Source organism: Ceratotherium simum, chromosome 8 (assembly GCF_057802395.1).
Source record: "Ceratotherium simum simum isolate JZ-2026a chromosome 8, ASM5780239v1, whole genome shotgun sequence".
In the NCBI taxonomy this organism is placed as follows: domain Eukaryota; kingdom Metazoa; phylum Chordata; class Mammalia; order Perissodactyla; family Rhinocerotidae; genus Ceratotherium; species Ceratotherium simum.
Genome location: NC_141907.1, coordinates 56,828,917 through 56,848,499, shown reverse-complemented (window position 1 = coordinate 56,848,499; position 19,583 = coordinate 56,828,917). Strand labels below are relative to the sequence as shown.

The window sequence follows — 19,583 nt, the reverse complement described above, 5'->3', positions numbered from 1 at the left end:
TTTTCTTAACAGTACCTACGGAATTTTTTACTAGAGGTTTTATAGAGAAAAAGTAAAAAGTAATTGGTGCTGATATTTAGAGGAGCCCAGTTGTTATTTCTGATCCCTATGGGTTTTAAACAATTTGAGAAATGGACAGAGCACTTAAACAAGGATTTGAAATCCAAAAGGAACTTTATTCTTTTTTCTAAACAATGAAGGTTAGATTGGGAGACCTTTTTATCATGTCACCTGAATTAATCCTTGAAGTAACACAAGTGGCAAAAGACATGTCTACTGTCAGCTTTAAAAGTCTTTGAGCAACAAAGGCCAAATAAATGTTTTAAAGTGACTGAAGGGAAAGGTCAGGTTAATGGTGTCATATTCCCACATATTTTCCCTAAAAATCATTTGAAGTCACCAGCAAATTAAGAGAGAGAAGCACAAGGTGAAAGAAAATTATTACAGGAAAGAATATTCAACATGGTTACTGGCACATGTAATTGACTGGAGGCAAATAGATGAGATTCCTACAAGATTTTTATTCAACTAGATTGTCAAAGAAATCTTAAGCCCAGACTAAAATAATCCTTTGACTATTTGAGACTTAAAATAGCTAATTCTTGAGCCTCCAGTCTTCTATGGCAGAAAGTAGGCTTTGAAAACCATCCAAGATGGAAAATCCACTTTAGGTATGACTGCAGAGAACAACGGATTCAGTATTTATTTCCAGAGAGAAAAGTCAGGGAACTTCCCCACTTCAAGTCTTTACAACGTGTGCTCAGTAAGATTTTAGAATTGTTATGGACAGTGATGATTGTTTCTACGTGAGAGTGTTTATTTTGTTTATGCTGTCTCAGTTTTATCACTGCACATCAGGTGTTTATGGGGGCAGATAACTTGTCTTTTCAGCTCAATTTTCAGGAAGAGTAGGAGTCACATTACAGTGTGGTGGAGAGTTAGAATCCTGAATTTTGTCTTACTTGGCAAGTAAGTGACAGTGGTCTGTGCTGAGGAGGAAGAGTGAAATGTATGTATTTTAACTAGCAAGGTGAGGTGTGGAGATATAGGCTATGTATTCACCAATCTAGTTTTTGTTAGCTACCTTTATTGTTACATAGGGAACATGTGACTGCCTATTATATAATGGGAGATGGGCAGAAGTGGTAGATCCTTTCTCAGTCCTGGCCATAGAACTTTCCTTGATCTCTTTCACCCTCTCTCTTTCCCTTACCACCGTCATAGAAGCAAGTGTTTTAAGATGGTAAAGCCATACAGTGAAAGGAACTCAGATTTTTGATTCACTGTTTGAAGGAAAGACCCCTAGCAGAATCATCCAACTCCCACTGTGGTGTACTTGAGAGATAATTATTTATTCTTTTAAGCTGCTGAGATTTGGGGGTTCTATATTATAATAATCAGCTTATTTTAACTAACTTGAGAGAAGCCTAAGATAAACAAATATTAGAAATCATAGAGGTAATGGGAGGTCCCATTATCAAGGGTAAAGATTAGGCATTTATTCTGATATCAGAAGTCATGCAACTCTTTACAGTTAGGAAAGTGACATGATCTGACTTTGGGTTGAAAGAGATAATGGATGAACAAGGGTGTTTGCAGGGGCATCAGTTAGGAAGCTGTTGCAGTAATCCAAGTGAAAAATGATAATGGTTTTGGCCAGGTGGTAGCAGTAGAAATAGTGAGAATTTTTTAGCTTCTGCATGTATTCCAAATGTGGAGCTGACAGTATATACTGATAGCTTGGATGTGGTTTATGAGTGAAAGAGATGGGTGAAGGATGACTCCAAGTTTTGTGTGGTAATTTCCTGAGATGGGAAAGATACTTAAAGGACAACTTTCCATGTCTTTATAACATGAAAGGTGAGCACTTCAGTTTTTGTTCCCAGAAGGCTCAGGAATAGGCGAAACTAGATATTTCTCAAGCCTGCTTGTTAAGGTCGTCTCAAGATCAATGATAAAAAATTGCATTTGAAATTAGTAATATAAATTTCTTCCTATTATTAAATTCTCAAAAAATTAAATTTCTTTCTCCTTGTAAAATTCTCTTTTAAAATAGAAAAAAAAAAGTCTTTCTTGTCTCCTTATTCAGTTGAGTGTGAGCGTTTCATTAGCCATGCTGGATGGAGTTGGGTCTTGTACACAGCAACTGCAAGCTGGGCCACAAATTCTCACTTTTAGGGGAAGTTTCCAAGAGAATTACCAGAATTGAGTATAGAGTTTATCCCTATCATATTGCTTTTGCTTGTCAAAATTTAGTATGTTGGAGGATAAAGAAATAATAAGAGAAAACAGAAAAAATGAATGTTACTACTACCTCTATAGAGTAGCGGCTAGTTTTTGCTGGTTATTTTTATTTACAACTATGAGTATAAGTGTTATCATCAGCAATTTCTCAGATGATTGTCATTTGTAGCACCACATATCTCATTTGATAGGGAAATTTTACCTATGCATAGGGCCTTTTCCAAGAGTGGCACTGAGATTTCAAAATTTTTGAATATTTTTGCATGTTGAGACATTGTTATTATTCAGCTTTTATCCAAAGTTTCCTTTATCCTTTTAGTGTTTCTCCCTTCTTCTTAAGGGTCTTAATTACATGTTTGTTGCTGTTTGTGTTACTAAATATGCAATCCTACACTGAATATGGAATCTATCTCAGGAGATGGAGAATCATCCTCAACCATTTCCTGAAGTCAAAATTCTTTTTTTTTTTTTGTGAGGAAGATCAGCCCTGAGCTAACATCCATGCTAATCCCCCTCTTTTTGCTGAGGAAGACCGGCTCTGAGCTAACATCTATTGCCAATCCTCCTCCTTTTCCCCCCCAAAGCCCCAGTAGATAGTTGTATGTCATAGTTGCACATCCTTCTAGTTGCTGTATGTGGGACACCACCTCAGCATGGCCAGACAAGCAGTGCATCAGTGCTGCCCCCGGGATCCGAACCCCGGGCCACCAGTAGCAGAGCGCATGCACTTAACTGCTAAGCCACGGGGCCGGCCCCAAAATTCTAATGATATCAAAATTTGTATCCTTTTGGGCCCCAAAGAATCAAAATTTCAAAATATTGTTCTCAGTCTTTGAATTTTCCAGGCCATTAGTAACTTGTGTCACTGCACTAGCAGCAGGTACATTACTTTCTGCAACCACTTTTCCACCAGCAGAGGGATGTGACTCCAGTGCATCTCTGCCTTCAGTTCTCCTTCCTCTCCTTGTAAGCAGTCCAAGGTGAGTTTTAAAAATATTAACCTACTTCTTAATTAAGTTCCTATTCTTCCTACCTCATGTAGGGCCAACTCTGTTTGCAGGATCTCAGCCCTTTACATTTTCTTTCCCCTGATTTTCAGGTTCAAACAGACAACTAGGAACTGATTTATGAGGATTCGTATGTTTGAAGATATGAAGGTATGAGTTTGCCAAAGCACTCATTCATTGCTCAAACAAATAGCACCCATCTTTCCACGTCTGAGTACGGTGATTTAACTAAGGAGTTATTCTCTCATCAACCCAATACCTAACTCCAATCTGAATTCTATCTATTGCCACTGTGGTATAAAATGGCCCTCCCAAGAGTTATCTCTGTTCTAATCCCTGGACCTATAAAGGTTACCTTATTTGGCAAAAAAGGATGTTTGAGAGAGGTGTTTAAGTTAAGGATTTTAAAATGGAGAGATTATCCTGGATTATCTGGGTAGGCCCTAAATATTATCACATGTATCATTATAGAGGGAGGCAGAGGAAGATTTGAACACACATAGAGGAGAGAGCATTGTAAAGAAGAGGGTAGACAGATATTCGATAATGCATTCCTTGAAGACTGGAATGATGCAGTGGCAAGATAAGGAATGGTAGTAGCCACAGAAAGAAACTGGAAGAGTCAAAGCTCCCCAAAAGCCTGTTGAGGGACCTTGGCCCTGCTGACACATTGATTCTAGCCCAGTAAAAGGGATTTTGGACCTCCAGAACTGTGAGAGAATGAGTTTTTGGGCTTCCAGAACTGTGAAATAATGAATTTTTGTTGGTTAAGCCATCAACTTTGTGGTAATTTGTTGCAACAGCCAGAAGAAACTAATATAGCCATCACGCCTAACTTCATGTTAGTTTGTGTTATATTCTAATTTCTAATAAAGTTCTAATTCCATGTTTTCTTGGTATGCTTTCTCATCCTGCCTCTGACACTTTTCCAGCTCTATTATCTTTGGCAAATCATTTATCTTCTCTGTTACTCAGTTTCCTAATGTTTAAAATGGGGATAATAGTAATACCTACTTATATGGTTATTATAAGGGCTTGATAAATTAATATTTGTTAGGAGCTTAGTACAGCACCTAGCACTGGCAAGTGCTATGTAAGGTGATATGAAATAAATCTACTTTAAAAAGTAGATAACACATTTTGGGGTAAGGAGAATGCAGAGAGAGTTATGGAATGATAGTTGTCTCCCCTTCAACTACCTTCTTCCACTTTCAGGAGAAATAATTAGGAAACAAAAGATAAAAAAATTCTATTTGTGTTGTGAGCTTTTTTAGACAGTGTTTGTTCAAAAGACAGGCATATATTGCTGTCATATGTTTAAATCTCTGACAATTTTTGTTTTCATAGTTAGGAAGCAGCCTTTTAAAATTTTAAATTGGAAAAAATACGTCATAAACATCATTTCTGTATAAATTAAGTCCAATGAAAAAATACCATAACACAACCAATATGGTGAGATAGATATTTTTAATATGACAGAAGGAAAGTCTTTGGAAAAGAAAGTAAATTTTTGTAGATTTCACTGATTTCTGTACCAGTATCTGAAAAAGGAAAATAATATATTAGTTTTATATAGTAGAGTTACCAAATTACTTGCACTTACAGCAAAATTTATTTTGTTGATCTATGAACTTAATGTTAAAGAACTATACTGAATGGTCATCTACAAATCTATGCTACAATTAAATACACATTTAAGAGAATCAAGCTTGTTTTCTTCTATCTTCTTGTAGATATTATGCATTCTTGTAACAATTAATTCATTTAAAAATGCAATGTTAATTCAATGTTATAATTTATTTGCATACATGTATATGCTATACAGGACTTTTTTGGGTATTAGGTTCAGTTCAATACAGTCTCCTGATACTGAATAATTTGAAGTAGAATTTTTTCTCTACTTTAAGAGACTTTTCCAGAAAAGTAGCACTCTTTCCTTTACCTGTTGTGAATTAAGTAATTAACATAGTAAGAAACTAAATACAAATCCTTACTGAAATTATTAAATTTATTTAGTATCTTGAACTAATTCACCAACCAAGACCCTTTTATCTTATATAATAGATAAATAAATAAATACCAAAGGAATATAGCAATAGTCAGGGTTTAACTAAAAAGTAAAGCCTTTCAATTTCCTTGGCAACAGCTGCTGTTTAGAGGCATCACCAACAATACTAACTGCCATCACGCCTGGTTTTCAATTCCACTTCAGCTACTGTTGTCCCTTCAGTAGAAATTCTGATCTGGCTGACAATCAAATAAAGCCTTGCCATTTTCCTGTCTAGTGAATGTTTATAACAGTAAAATTGGAACAGCTTTAGGAAGGAGTGAAGGAAGGAGAACTTGCAATGGAGGTAATCAAGTTTTTTGCTTAGATGACTAAGATGGAATGAGTCCTGAATGAGCTTTTTGACCAGAGCCTTTCTTCCTAGGACAGTGTGTAATGGGGGTTGGGGAGCAAGGTTGTGGGAAGGAGGTGGGAACTGAGAGATTTTAGATGTAAATTGCTTTTTGTTTTTTCCTAAAATAGTGGTTCTCAGAATGGGGTAAGTGTGGTGACTGAATGGATAACATACAGAATGATCTGTGAGAACTTTAACAATGGTTCCTCTCATCTATAATTCAACCCCCTTCCCCATATGGAAGTTTCTTCCCTAGATTGACCACTATTATTTTAGAATATTCAAGTAATAATCAATTTGGATCAATTTAAGGAAGAACTATCTAGTTGTCCAAACGTTACCTGAGTTCCTTACACAGGACATGAATTCATAATTTCAGAGGTTCTGGGCCACAGACCACCAGTACCTCCCTACATCCCACTTTCTTGTTTTCATGTAGAAAAAATATATTCAAAGGTAGTTTCAGATGATGAGATTTAGTCTATTTAATGTGTGATTTTTAAATTTCATTATCCTATATGACTTACAGAAACAAATGCATGGTACTCTCCTCTCTGGAAAATTTCATTCTGTTACCTAAAAAAAAAGAGATCTTACACAATGATAAAATGTACTTCATTTCATAGTATTGGGCCTATCTTTTCTGAATAATTTTTAGTCTCTAAGAAGTTGTGTCCTGGTGATCTCTTCATAACGCATGTTTAGAATACTCTAGATTGCCACCAGATTTAGTTTTGGAAACAGAACAGGTCAAATCACTTACTCTCAACGAAGATCCTTAATAAATTCCTTTGACTACATGACAAAGTCCCAGGTATTTATCAGTGTACCCCTTCTTATAAATCTTATTTCTTTTTATCCACACTTTCTAACATTTCCCTTCTATCCCCATGTGAGCCATGAACTACAGGTATACACTAGTAGATGGATAGTGCTTTGTGTCAAAGAAACCTACTGAATGAACGTGTTAATATGTGCAGCGTTGTAGAATGGGACTAGCTCTTTATACTTCTCTGGAGCAGTTCTAAACAACTTTTAACTTGATCTTGATCCACATCAGGAACAAGGGAACAAGAAGAAAAGTTCGTACCTTCTTCTAGAAAACAACTACTAGGAGTATCGATTAGTGGCAATGTACCGCAGAAATTATTCACCGGTAGTTATAAGCTCTCGTTTTTTTTTCAGCCTGTGTCCAGGGTTCAGAGTATCTTCCATGTGGTTTGGAATCCCACTTTCTCTTTATAAAATAGCCACTTGCTTGGGCTACATATACTAAAAGTTAGGGACTAAGTGCTTCTTAAATATTTTTTCAAAAAATTGTTATTTTTAAAAAGTTCAGAGAACTGTATTTTAGTTCAAGATGAATAACAGAAACTGGATTTATCTTCTCGCCTGAAACATATTTTCAAAGAGTACCAGCAATATGAGAAGCAACAGTTTCTGAGGATCTGAACATTAGGCTGTAACAGACAGTTATCCCTAAAAGACAAGAAGGAAATGGGATGAACCATATGACTATCCTAGCTTCCTGCCTGGAGAGTTTCCAGGCCTTAGTGAAGGGAGATGGAGCTGGGAGTCCAGGAACAAGGTGGCTGAAATTCACAGGGCAAAGCACCTGAGAGGAAGAGGGGGACAAAGTAGATACAAGGATCTAAGGAGGTTACCCTCATATTTTCAACTGAATATAGATTATTTGTATAAAGATACTACCTGAAGCCAGGTAAACAACCACTTAAAAGGACAAAATGGAACTATATCTGGTGTTCACACAGGGCAGGGAACAGTTTTTGATCCCACAAGCCAGAGTAGAAAAACCTCAGAATTCACAGCGCATATGACGGAGCACTCAGAATGGTTTGATCTCTGTGATGGAAACAATTAGCCTTAGATAAAAATGTTTTTCTGTTCCCGCTTAATAAAGCTTAAAGCATAGTGACCTAATGGCATCCTAGAATAAAGCTCATAATGCATGTATGTGTATATAATATGTATATTTGAAAAACAATGCTCTCCCTTAATATCAGAAACAAAGCATGGATGTCCATCTAATAACTTTTATTTAACATTGAACTGGAGGTTTAAGCCAGTACAGTATGCAATGAATAAAAAAATAAATGTCATCCATTTTGGAAATTAAAATGTTCATCAATAGATGAATGGGCAGAAAAATTGTGATATATCCATATAATGAAATACTACTCTGCAAAAAAATTTAGACAGATCTATTGATATACATAGTTGCATGGATAAATCTCAAAATAATTGTGCTGAGTGAAAGAAGCCAAACTCAAAATTCCACTTACATAAAATTCTAGAAAATGCAAACCAATCTGTAGTGACAGAAAATAGATCAGGGATAGGAAAAATGGGAGAGTGGGATTAGGAAGGAACAGGAGGAAACTGGCTGTGGTGGATATATTTATTATCCTGGTAATTTGTTTCATGGGTGTATACATATGTCAAAACTTATCAAAGTGTACACTTTCAGTATGTGTAGTCAATTTCAGTAGTATGTCAACTGTATCTTAACAAAGCTGTTCAAAATGTTTAAGCTGATATACGTTTGCTTGTAGAGAGATTGTGTTTCTTTCCCTCTCCTACAAATCTTGTTCATTACAGAAGTAAGATCTAGGTAACCCACCTGGTCAAGAAAAGGAGAAGGCTGAGTTTCTGGGGCAGCAGGCCCCAATGCAGCAGGTGAGGCTGCAGCAGGTGACGCTGCAGCAGATGTGGCTGCAGGAGGTATGGCTGCAGCAGGTGAGGCTGCAGGAGGTATGGCTGCAGCAGGTGTGGCTGCAGCAGGCTCAGTTTCATCAGGCTCAATTACAGCAGGTTCAACTGCAACAAGCTCTGGGTCAGGAGGTGTGGCTACAGGAGGCTTGGTTACATCAGGTTCTCCTGCAGCAGGCACAGCTGCATTAGGTGGGCCAAAAGGTCCTACAGGTCTACTTGAGGGAGGGACAAAGGGGGAAGCCCTCCAACCAGAAGAAGAAGGAGGGGCCAACCAAATAGGTAGGGGAAAACTAGGAATGTGGTAGAGGGGGGCTCCAGGAACAGTGAGAATCCAGGGATATGGGGGTACCCCTGTACGAGGGTCAGGATTCCCAGGGTAATTGGGGAAATCATTCCCTGGAGGATAGTAAGGAGGAGTGAAATCATTGTCTGGTGTGGGATAAGGAATATTCAGAGATGGGTTAAGTGGGTAACGATTGCCATTGTAATCCTAAAGGAGAAGCAAATAAGTTAATTAAAGTTGATTGTTCATGTCTTCTATTCTATGTATATAACATGTTATGACTGTGATGATATATGATGAATGAAAACTATTTTTTTAAGAATTTCGATTCAGTCTCTTTCTTAAGGCTAATGTGCTTCCATAATTTTTGAAATAGGAACTAATAATTTCTTAAGAAAATTCAATAAACCCCAATTTAAGGGGAAATATTTTGTGTTGAGGCAAATCGGAGTGTTATAAACTGCACAATTTGCCAGCCTAGGCCAGGACAAAAATAGAATAAAAGAGAGTGCACAGTGTAGAATTGATGCTTCCAGGCCCTCTGCTCGGCGTCCCCTGCTCAGCCTAATGCCCTCACTGCTCTCCGGGTCTCAAAAGTGCTCCACTGAAGCATTCACTCGGTTATGCTTCTTCTAGGTGTCCTTCTGAACTCCTCCCCACCCTTCATCAAAGCTTCTACTCCTTCAAGGCCAAGCATCTCATATTGTTATTAAGAATGAAAGCAGACTGGATATGGATGACTTACTACTGCCTTTTTTTTTCAACTAAGATATAATTGACTATGGTTAATAACACTGTATTGTATGTTTGAAAGTTGCTAAAAGAGTAGAACTTAAAAGTTTTCATCACAAGAAAAAAAATTTACAACTATGTGTGGTGAGGGATGTTAACTAGACTTACAATGGTGATCATTTTGCCATATATACTACTGGCTTTTCATGTTTAATTTTCCCTGTGGTGTTCATGTTTTAAATGAGAAGATTATTAATGTTACTAATGCATTTACTCCTAAATTTCACATGATTCCTTTCAGTAGAAGGACGTCCACATTTTCCTCCAATTGCTCTAGGTTTGTCTATTACATGTATGTAAAACTGTTGGGGAGCTCCAAGGTCACAAAATCATGTGAGAATTTACATAAAATTAATATGTTTCTTGGTCTCACATACATGAAGTTTTATTTCCTATTGTAAATTCGTCAGTTTTTATGAGCAAATTGGTAAGTATTAATTTACATATCAAGATCCTGGATTCTTTGATTCATTGCACAGCTCAATTATAATTCAAGGAATTAAAAGTGTTTATAGCATAAATATCATTTTAAAATATAATAAACTATATTTAACATTTCTTATCATATGTTTATGTTAACACTAACCGGTCGATGGAGTTATTTTCTTTACATGTATTCAAAGTTAATTTGTCGATAACAGACACTATTTATGACCGTAGACTCAGTTTTCATAATGGTTGGAAAATATTGCCTTCTTTATCAACAATACTTTTTCTATGATATAAAGCTTTATTTATATAATTAAATTTCCTTTTAAAGCATTTAATCTAATGAGCAGGCAGTGAAACTACTCAGGATATCAGTATGAATAAAAAATTATAGAAAGTATAAATATAAATACGCTTATACGTATACATGTATTTTTAAGTGAGCCCATCACAGCAAGAAAAGAGAACATGTTTCTAAGTTACTTCCTTAGCTTTTCAAAGAAAAACATAATAATTTGAAATTATTTAACATTATTAGATAGAAAATGCTATTTTAAAAAGAAAATTAACAATGTAAAATACATTTCAGTATCTTAAAGTGTAAACAAATATGGATATATTTTACCTCTTCACTAGATGAGAGAAATTTCTAAAACAACAAAGAAAGCAATGTTGGTTTTAAATTTCACACCACTGAAAAACATCTTTCTTTAGATCCCAGCTTATACTCCGAGTAATTATAACTGACAAAACTCTCTGAGTAACATGAAATTTTCTTTCTTAAGTGATATAGTTGTTTGCCTTGTTTTCCTGTGACTGTGTAGACTCAGTCCTGTTATTCTAAATCCATCCTTACAAAGTAGATATGCAACGACCAATTTTAATGTCTTACTGGTTCCAGTGTTGCTACACTGTCATTAAATTCCTTATTCACATATAGTTATAACCTTTCAAGTACAGGGAACCAAATGTTTTTATTCAATTCTGTGACTAGTTGCTTACTTACACCAGATGTTTACATTAGATTATTATTTGTGTTTATCACAAAATCCCCAGTGACTAAGCAATGCTTTGCAATATAACTTCTCAGTAAACGTAGATTGTTCCTCAGTGGCTTTAGGATTTTTAAGCTTTTCCTTGATGGATATTCAAAGATTTATTTTAAAAAGTTTAAAACAAGTGCCTACTATGTGCTGTCCATGTGGTAGATATTGGGACCCTAAGTACTAGAAAGAACAAAGTTTCTTTGCCTGTGTCTGGGTTGCTATGTTTCCCAGCCAGTCAAGCTTCTCCCTTAAAATTTAATATTGTAGGTAATATTTCTTTCCAATTTAAAGTTGGTTTCCTTAGTTACTGAGTTAGGATATTTGCTCCTAAGGTATAATGCATGATGCACAAGTGATATATGTCCTAGAGTGTTCACAGAGACAAATGTCAATGATTTGTATTGTGAACATAGAGCCCTCGACTCTTATGTGTAAAATCTTGACTCTTACAAAGAAATTCAAAATAATATTTCATACTGTTTTCATTTTTTAAACTATTTTCAAAACCTTCCTACTCCTTCACTATATGTCTAATGGTATTTGGTCACAAGTGTGCACATCCAGATCTTATCTCTCTGCCTTTCTTGGCGAGATTGTCAGGTTTAACTACTGCACAGTTGTGAATAGGTACAAGTATAATTTTCTTAGCACTTTCCTGTCATCAGAATTTGAGACAAAAATAACAAAGAACTACAAAGGAAACCTAATATCAACTGATGATTACTTTGGTCTCCTACACAGGGATAATTTTTATGGGTCTTTTCTGCACAAAAGTCATCTAACCTCTTGGGAACACATTGCTCCTGCTAGTAGTTTGTAGATCGTGCTTTCTCCTGCTCTAATCTTTCATATAGGCAAAGCCTTCCTGAATTCATCACTTAGTTTGTTCAAGTAAACCTAGTACATTGTCCTGAAACTTTACAGAAGCATGAGGAGGAAACCTGGGCGTAGCAAAAATTTTATTACACTACAAAAGGAGTGCACTTACTTATGCTTCTGCTTTTTGAAAAGAAATAAAGACTTTATGGTAAATATGTTAAACACAAATATATTTATACTCCATAAACATTTTTCTATCAAAGAAGAATAGGTTAATAGCACTAATATTTTATGAGCAATAGCAGTCACAAAATTGCACTGTAAAGAAATCAGAGAGTTTTAAAATGTAAAATACACTTTAAGGTAAAAACAAATACATTTATATGCAAATGAAAAAAAAAGTTTACCTCACCAATGAAGTGGAAACGCTTCTAAAACGAAGAAAAAAATTCTTTCATTATGGTTATTTATTTGAAAATTTCTGTACCCAGATTTCCATATTACTGAAGAATGTATACAGCCTTATTATTAGTATAGTTAATTTCTTTTTGAAATATGAGTCGCTAGTGTAAATTATCCGTTTATTATTATTATCATCATTATATGTTTTTGATCTAGACAATTGTCTCAGAAAGTTTTACTTTGGCTGATATTGGATTTTGGTTTGGATTTGGGTTTGTAATATTCTACATGTGCATAAATCTTACCGCCTGAAAGATCATTCAGCTCTTATTCACGTATCTGGTTTTGCTAATTCTTTCACCTCTCAGGTTTTGTTTGTATTCTGTGTGTGTATGTAAGTGGTCTCTTGCCACTTCTTTACACTTGCAGAAGGACTATATGTCCATTTGTTCTCCAGTTGAGCTTCAATATATTTTATGAAGTCACCACAGATTATGCACTGCAGCATAATAAAAAATAGCATAGAAGCTCATCATTTACTATTTAAAGAATTAGAGTTTAATTCAGATAATTTTAGAAGATAGAATAGCTTGAAATTTGCACAGGGTGATAATAATAATTGTGATAATTTTTGTTAATAATTTCAAGTAGCATTTCAGTTCCTACTGTATCCTAAGTACTCTGCTAAACACCTTACATAATTCTCTTTTTAATCTTCAAAACCATTCTATGAGGTAGGTGTAATAATTTTCTTCTTTTTACAAAAGAGGATATTTAGCACACTCGTTGGTTAGGATCAAGAATTTTCCATCAGCTATTTCTTACATTAGAGTCTCATCTATTTATACTACATTGAAGGTCATTATGTCCGTTTACTTTAACTCCATCAAGTATTTCTTGTGACTCTAAAGGTGTACCTGCAGCAATGGGGCTTCACTGCCAAAGCCCAATCCGGCTTTCTATAATTTGAAGACATAAACTCTGTTAAGATTATCTACATGGGATTCTGGTTCCCTATAATTTTATCCTCCTCCAGCCCACTGCATTTCTGAACTCACCTCTTTTCCTTGCTGGTTATCTGTTTTCAGATAACACAACTTTATTATTTTGATTTTTAAAATTTCTTTTGAAAAGTTTGGCACAACAAACCTCATGCCCATTCATATGTCTCTCTGCTACATCATTATCAACATTATCATAACATATCGTTAACACAAGTCTCTGTCTACAATTATTTGATGGTGACACTATCGCTGCAATTTTAAAAGTCCATTTACTCACCTTTGCAAAAGCAACACACATGATGCAGGCACAAAGTAGAAGCTTCATTTTTAGGGATCCTATGAACATTAATATCATCAATTGGTTGTTTCAGAAAACATACATTTGTTAGTTATTTCTCTTCCAGAGAGAGAGAAAAAAATGCATGACTTTATTAGTCTGACTAGGAAGACCCCTAACAGAAAATTTGGTCCTGCTATTTAGCTACTGACGCATGACTTAACAGGAATGACACTAACCAAAATTATGCTTTTGACAGATGTCTTTTAACAATTAATTGGCTTTAAACTCAACTCATTTACTTACCTAGGGATATATTTTGCAATTAATTTGTCTTGGAAGACTTACTAGGAAATAAAATTGCTTAAAAGTAGCCATTATATAGGTGCTGTGTGGAGATTTTCTTTTTATAGATTCCATGGGAGATTAGCATCACCTACTTAGAAAAATTTCCAGTCCTAAAGTTCTTGCCACCATGTGCTATGGAATAAACCTTTAGGTTTTTTTTTTTTTTTTTTTTTTTTTGTGAGGAAGATCAGCCCTGAGCTAACATCCATGCTAATCCTCCTCTTTTTGCTGAGGAAGACCGGCTCTGAGCTAACATCTATTGCCAATCCTCCTCCTTTTTTTTTTTTTTTTCTTTTTTTTTTTTTTCTTTCCCCCAAAGCCCCAGTAGATAGTTGTATGTCGTAGTTGCACATCCTTCTAGTTGCCACCTTTAGGTTTTTGATCACCAATTTTTCCCTCTATCCCTGAAAATGAGTGGGGTAGCCGTATATTCAAGTGTATGTCTTGATTAGGTTCAATTTTCTTCAGAGAATGTAAAACCAGTCTCTAGTTGGTTGATTATTAAAGTTTATGGCTTCCTTCTTCTTCAAGAACATAAATCATATCCACTCAAAAAATATATACATTTATTATAGCATTATTTAGTATCTCAAAATAGGAAAAATTTATAAATGCCCAATTACAGGTGTTTATTAAGAATAATAATATCAGGTTCATGATCTATTGCTAAATGAATATTCAAATGTTAAATATAGGTAAAGTATTTAATGGATTATTTCTAATTAGATGATGGCTTATTTTTTTTAATACTAATTTCCATAATTTCATTTTATCTTCTGTAGTCTATAATCTTTTGTAAATGAGAATGTATTACTTTGGTAAGTAGTTTGGTAAGTAGATTCTAATAACATGAAGGATTTTCAAGTTTTTTGATGAGACGGTGAATGTTTTCCAGCCTAATTTTTAACAAACTCTAGGCTGGAAAAATTATATTCATGGAGGAAGCCCTGGAAGTTATATACTCCATCCATTCTCAAAACACATTTTGTGTTTTGGATCAGGTGCTTACCTCTTCAACATGATTTTGACCACATATTGAATGGTCTTTGCTATAATGTTCTTTGGTATTGTACACCTGGTTTTTATTGAGAGAAAATTTAAGACAAAGACTAATAGATTTACTATTGGTTTTAGTTGTAATGATATACAGGACAAAGATCTGTGCCTCATTCTGTTTCTCTATAAGCAGCACTGGAGAAATTCCTGACAGCTCCCAGTACCTAGGCTTTTCTTGAGCTATTTGTATATTTTTATGTCTTAGATACACTGACATTGTTTATTTATTGGTTTTGCATTTATTTTGTTCTTTGCCTATCAGGAATTTCAGAGTCAACTATTTCCCCCATATTAGAACTCGACAGGGCATTACAGCAGCTCAGTTGGGGATGCTTACTTCATATCTTATTTCCCCTAGTCTTATTTCTTCCTCACCAAAATATTTATATATTTAAAAAAAAATCCTGTTTTGACTATTTTGCAAGCTGCCTTAAATTCTTTTATAAACATATAGAATAAGGAACAAATTAGTGAATCAAATGAATCCTTCTAAAATTGTTTAGAGTGCCAAAATTTCTTTCTGGTATACTTTAACATTTTTGTAAAAAGGAAATAAAAATGAGTAATTAGTGAAACAAAAATATCATGAATTTATACCTCAAGAAGATAATATTTTATTCTTCGATATAGTCCAATTATTTTTAAAGTAGCCTGTACCTCATTGTAGAGTCCTAAAGATGAACAATATAAAGTTAACTGATGAGTTGATCTTCTCTCTAAATTCATTTCTTTTATCCCTATCTGGGTTTCTGAAACAGGAGGATTTAATTGACTGGAGCCAGATTTTCACAGACATGTTATATGGCAATTGTCTAATGTGCCATAATAATAATTGTCAGATTGTCTAATAATTATCATATTATATGGCAATTGAAGGACTTAGAAGAATCCCTCTCTTACCCACACTATTATTTTGGGAACCTGTCAATTTGATCATATATAATGGCCCAAAACTATAAATATAGATAAAAGAAACTATGTGAGGAAATGCACATTCACCTTTTTTTGATGTGCTTTTAAAAGAAGTTCTATATAAGCAGTTTAAATAAATCAGCTCAAATTATTATTATATTATAGATAATCCAATAAGCATACTTTAACTTACATTTGACTTTTGTCTTAATATGACAACTATTGATTTAATGAAGCTCTAATACATTAGCAGCTCTTTTAAAGATGAATAAGTATTTCTTCTTCATAAAGAATATAAAAATATAGTGTTAATTCCTATTCATTCCTGTTCATTAACAGCTAACAAAGGATAATAGAATTATAATTTTAAGGTCCTTAATAAAATCACTTCAGATTTGGAAAAATACCAGATTTGTTAACATTTAAAAATCTTTTCTCCAGTGTCTCATTGTCTCAATTTATCTACTCATATATGACTTGTGATTTATACTTTAGAATGCTCCAGAATGAACAAAACTTTCACGTCCCATTGAAATAATAATTTTTCCTTCTCCTTTTCCTTATTTATTTTTCCTTTGAATAGCTTTTGAGTGAGAGGCACTTACTCGACCCCACTGTTCAATTCTTCAGGAAAACATGAGAATTACTGAGTAGAACAAACCCATCCATCTAGGGTTTATGTGAACTCCTGAGTCCAGTCTGAACCTACAGAAAAAAAAAATTTCTTTGATAAGTCTCCTCTCATGTAGTCTTGAAGTGAGAATTCAGGTGTGTGGTGGATTAGATTTACACAACATGCTGTGTAACCAACCTCTCCAAACCAAGAGAGAATATAAATATGCCATACATTTATAGGCACTCTATTAAAGCTTATCTGAGACCCAGCACAGAATCTTTTAAAAATGGGAACATCTTAATACGGGAGAAAAAAAAAAAGATACCTTCTTTCTAGGAGGGCAACTAATGGCTGTAGATCCTGGTCTTGATCTCGACAAAGTGCCTCACTCCCTTTCCTCCAGGAGTATTTATAAGAAGTCCTTAATTTAATGTTTCTTATTTTGTTTTGAAGTAAATCAGCATCAAATCTGAAAGACAAAAAGCCTTTCAATTTGATTTGGCTATAAGCTACTTCCTTTATGTCAGAGAACCATAAAAACAGGGAAGTTCCCATAACATGACAGTACAAGACAAATTTAGAAACTACATTAAACTTAATTCCTAAATACACTTTGCGACTATTCATTACTTGACTGAATTTTGGCATCAATTAGAAAGTGTGATGAAGGAATCTTATGCTTTATTTCATTTTATGTTAAGCATGGAATAGAATGGAATAATATAAATATTTTCTTAAATAACAATGTGGTGTCTCTTCCTGTATTAGTGTTACAAGCATGAATTACCTACTATGAATAAATATAAAAACTGAAAATCCTTTCCATCCTGTGAATTTATTATTGACAACCAAATATGTCTAGTTATATGTAATACCAAATAAGAAATAGTGATAAGACATAGTGCTGGATGGCAGTGCCCAAGTCATAATCAGAGTGATGTGAAGTGATTTAGTTTGATACCCTCTGGGATCACAATAGTGGCTGTAGTGTTTGTTAAGAGTGAGAGAACCCTCTCTTCCAAGTATGTAATTTTCTCTCTGTGGAATCAGTTAACACAAACCCCCACAGTAAAGGCCTCACAGAAAAAAAACAGTGCTCATATACAAGCACAAAAATATTTACCTCATTAGCTCTTGAACTATAACATATGTCTAGCATTGACTAAAGAATTACAAGATATACAGAAAGGCAAGAAAAAAGTCTGAATATGAAAAGAGCGATTATCAAAACCAGAGTCAGTTGTTACACAGATGTTGAAACTCTCAAGGAGGGAATTTAAATAATTTTGATAAACATATTGAAAATTCTAATGGTAAGATAAACAAGATGCAAGATCACATAGCTAATTTCAGCACAGAGATGGAAACTATAAGAAAGTATCAAATGGAAATGCTAGAAACCAAAAGTTTACTAATGGTGAAAAAGAACACATTTGATTGGTTCATCAGTAGATGGAATACAGCCCAGGAAAGAATCAGAGAACTTGAAGATATGATGATTTCCTTCTCTCCCTCCCTCCCTCCTTCCTTGCTTCCTTCCTTGCTTCCTTCCTTCCTTCCTTCCTTCCTTCCTTCTTTTCTTCACTTAGTCATTCAAACAATGCTTTTGAGTACTATTGTAGGCCCCAGAGAATATAAGAAATGCAACCCAGTAGATAAAAAGTAATCTGGGGACAAAATTAAAACAAAATCTTTGGAATTTAAAGCTCCAAAGGTATTACCTTTTGTGAATGAAGAAGTTGAAAAGCTGCATATAAACTTAATCAACTCTCTATTTCAGACTGCTGCACTAAAAAAATAGGTATTATTAAGTCCCTTATTTTATGATGCAACATGATAGGAAATCTGTGGATTATGTTGGACAGTTGGAAAGAATAGACATGAACAATAAGCAAAAGAGTAACCTTCTTCTGTTATGGACAATATCATACTCCACAAACAGTAGGCGATTTAAGAATATTGACGGACCAGAACATATCCTGCTATTTTGTAGTAATGGAAAAAGAATGCCTTTTCCTCTCTTACTGACTGCTGTGCTTTTGGAAGTGTCAAGGTGTTTGATTTGTAAGAGAAATACTCAACAAAGATTTGAGTAAGTACTCAAACTAAGTATTGTTGCTACAAATATGCAACCCATGACCAGATATTTTGTAGTGTGTTTTCCTACTTCAATATTTTTAAAACTCTTCCAGTTACAGGAAATCTTTAGCCATCCATCCATACCAATGAGATAAACTTGAATCTGAGAGTCTTTGACAAATCCTTGAAGAGTATTTACTGATCACAAAAGGAGCTATGGTAAATGCTATGCTCCAGTTTAATTTACTATAATAAAATATTGGGTCTGAAATATATGGAATATATGGAATTCATTTGAATACTAGATAATGTTTTCACTGCTGGAGATTCAAGTGAAACTCCGCTTACACATTGCCCCTCGTATTGCTTACATTTTAATTTGGGAAGCCAACAAATATATAGAGGCATTCAGCGGTTAATTGGGTATACACGTCTAAATTTGGGGAACAAAAATTTAGAGTTGAATCTAGAGAATTTGGAGCTGATTTTAATCAGCTGATTGTATGTGGCAATTAAAATGGTTAAAGTGGATAAGAGCATATAGGAAAAATGTATAGAGTTAGAGAAGAAGTGGCTGAGATCAAAGCCCTAGGGAACATCAATGTTTGTGTGGGAGAAAGAACAGGGGTTCACGCAAAATACCTAGAAGAAGGAGCTAAAGAAAGAGAATTATAAGAATTACCAGGAGATAAATCTTAATCAACAGGTCCAAATAGAATAGTGTCCCTGCGGGCAACTTATTCCTTTTCTACTACAATTTCCTCGTCTGCAAGGTCCAATGCAATAGTGTGAAATGAGTTGACAACAGTGACTCCATTTTGTACGCTGGACTTCATCTTGTTGAAAAAATATAAAACTGTCCTGACATTGTGTACTTACCACAAGGGTGTTATTTGCTAAAGAAGGACTTTCTGAAGGACTGTACAAAAATATATTTTTCTGGTAGCAATAACATGTCCTTGAGTAAGCCAATGAACTGTAACATAAATTTATCCTTCTGAACAAACAACTGAGGTAATTGTTCTTTTTACTAATAAAAATTCCTGACTTTTACTCCTTGGGGGACAATTTTCTGGCTGCTGCTGGAAACTGTTTTCCACAAATTGCAATTCTAAGACTCCAAATAAACACTCT

At 34.6% G+C, this 19,583-nt stretch overlaps 1 protein-coding gene across 1 annotated transcript; it reads right to left on the bottom strand.

Annotated features, from left to right (window-relative positions):
• Nucleotides 1-6,217: 6,217 nt before the first annotated feature.
• Nucleotides 6,218-13,486, bottom strand: PRR27 (proline rich 27). The gene is made up of 5 exons (XM_087434668.1): nucleotides 13,439-13,486; nucleotides 12,163-12,186; nucleotides 11,661-11,669; nucleotides 8,295-8,876; nucleotides 6,218-6,229 (listed from the first exon to the last, which is right to left on the bottom strand). Exons 1-5 carry the CDS (start codon nucleotides 13,484-13,486, stop codon nucleotides 6,218-6,220), a joined length of 675 nt encoding a protein of 224 aa, XP_087290794.1.
• Nucleotides 13,487-19,583: the final 6,097 nt, after the last annotated feature.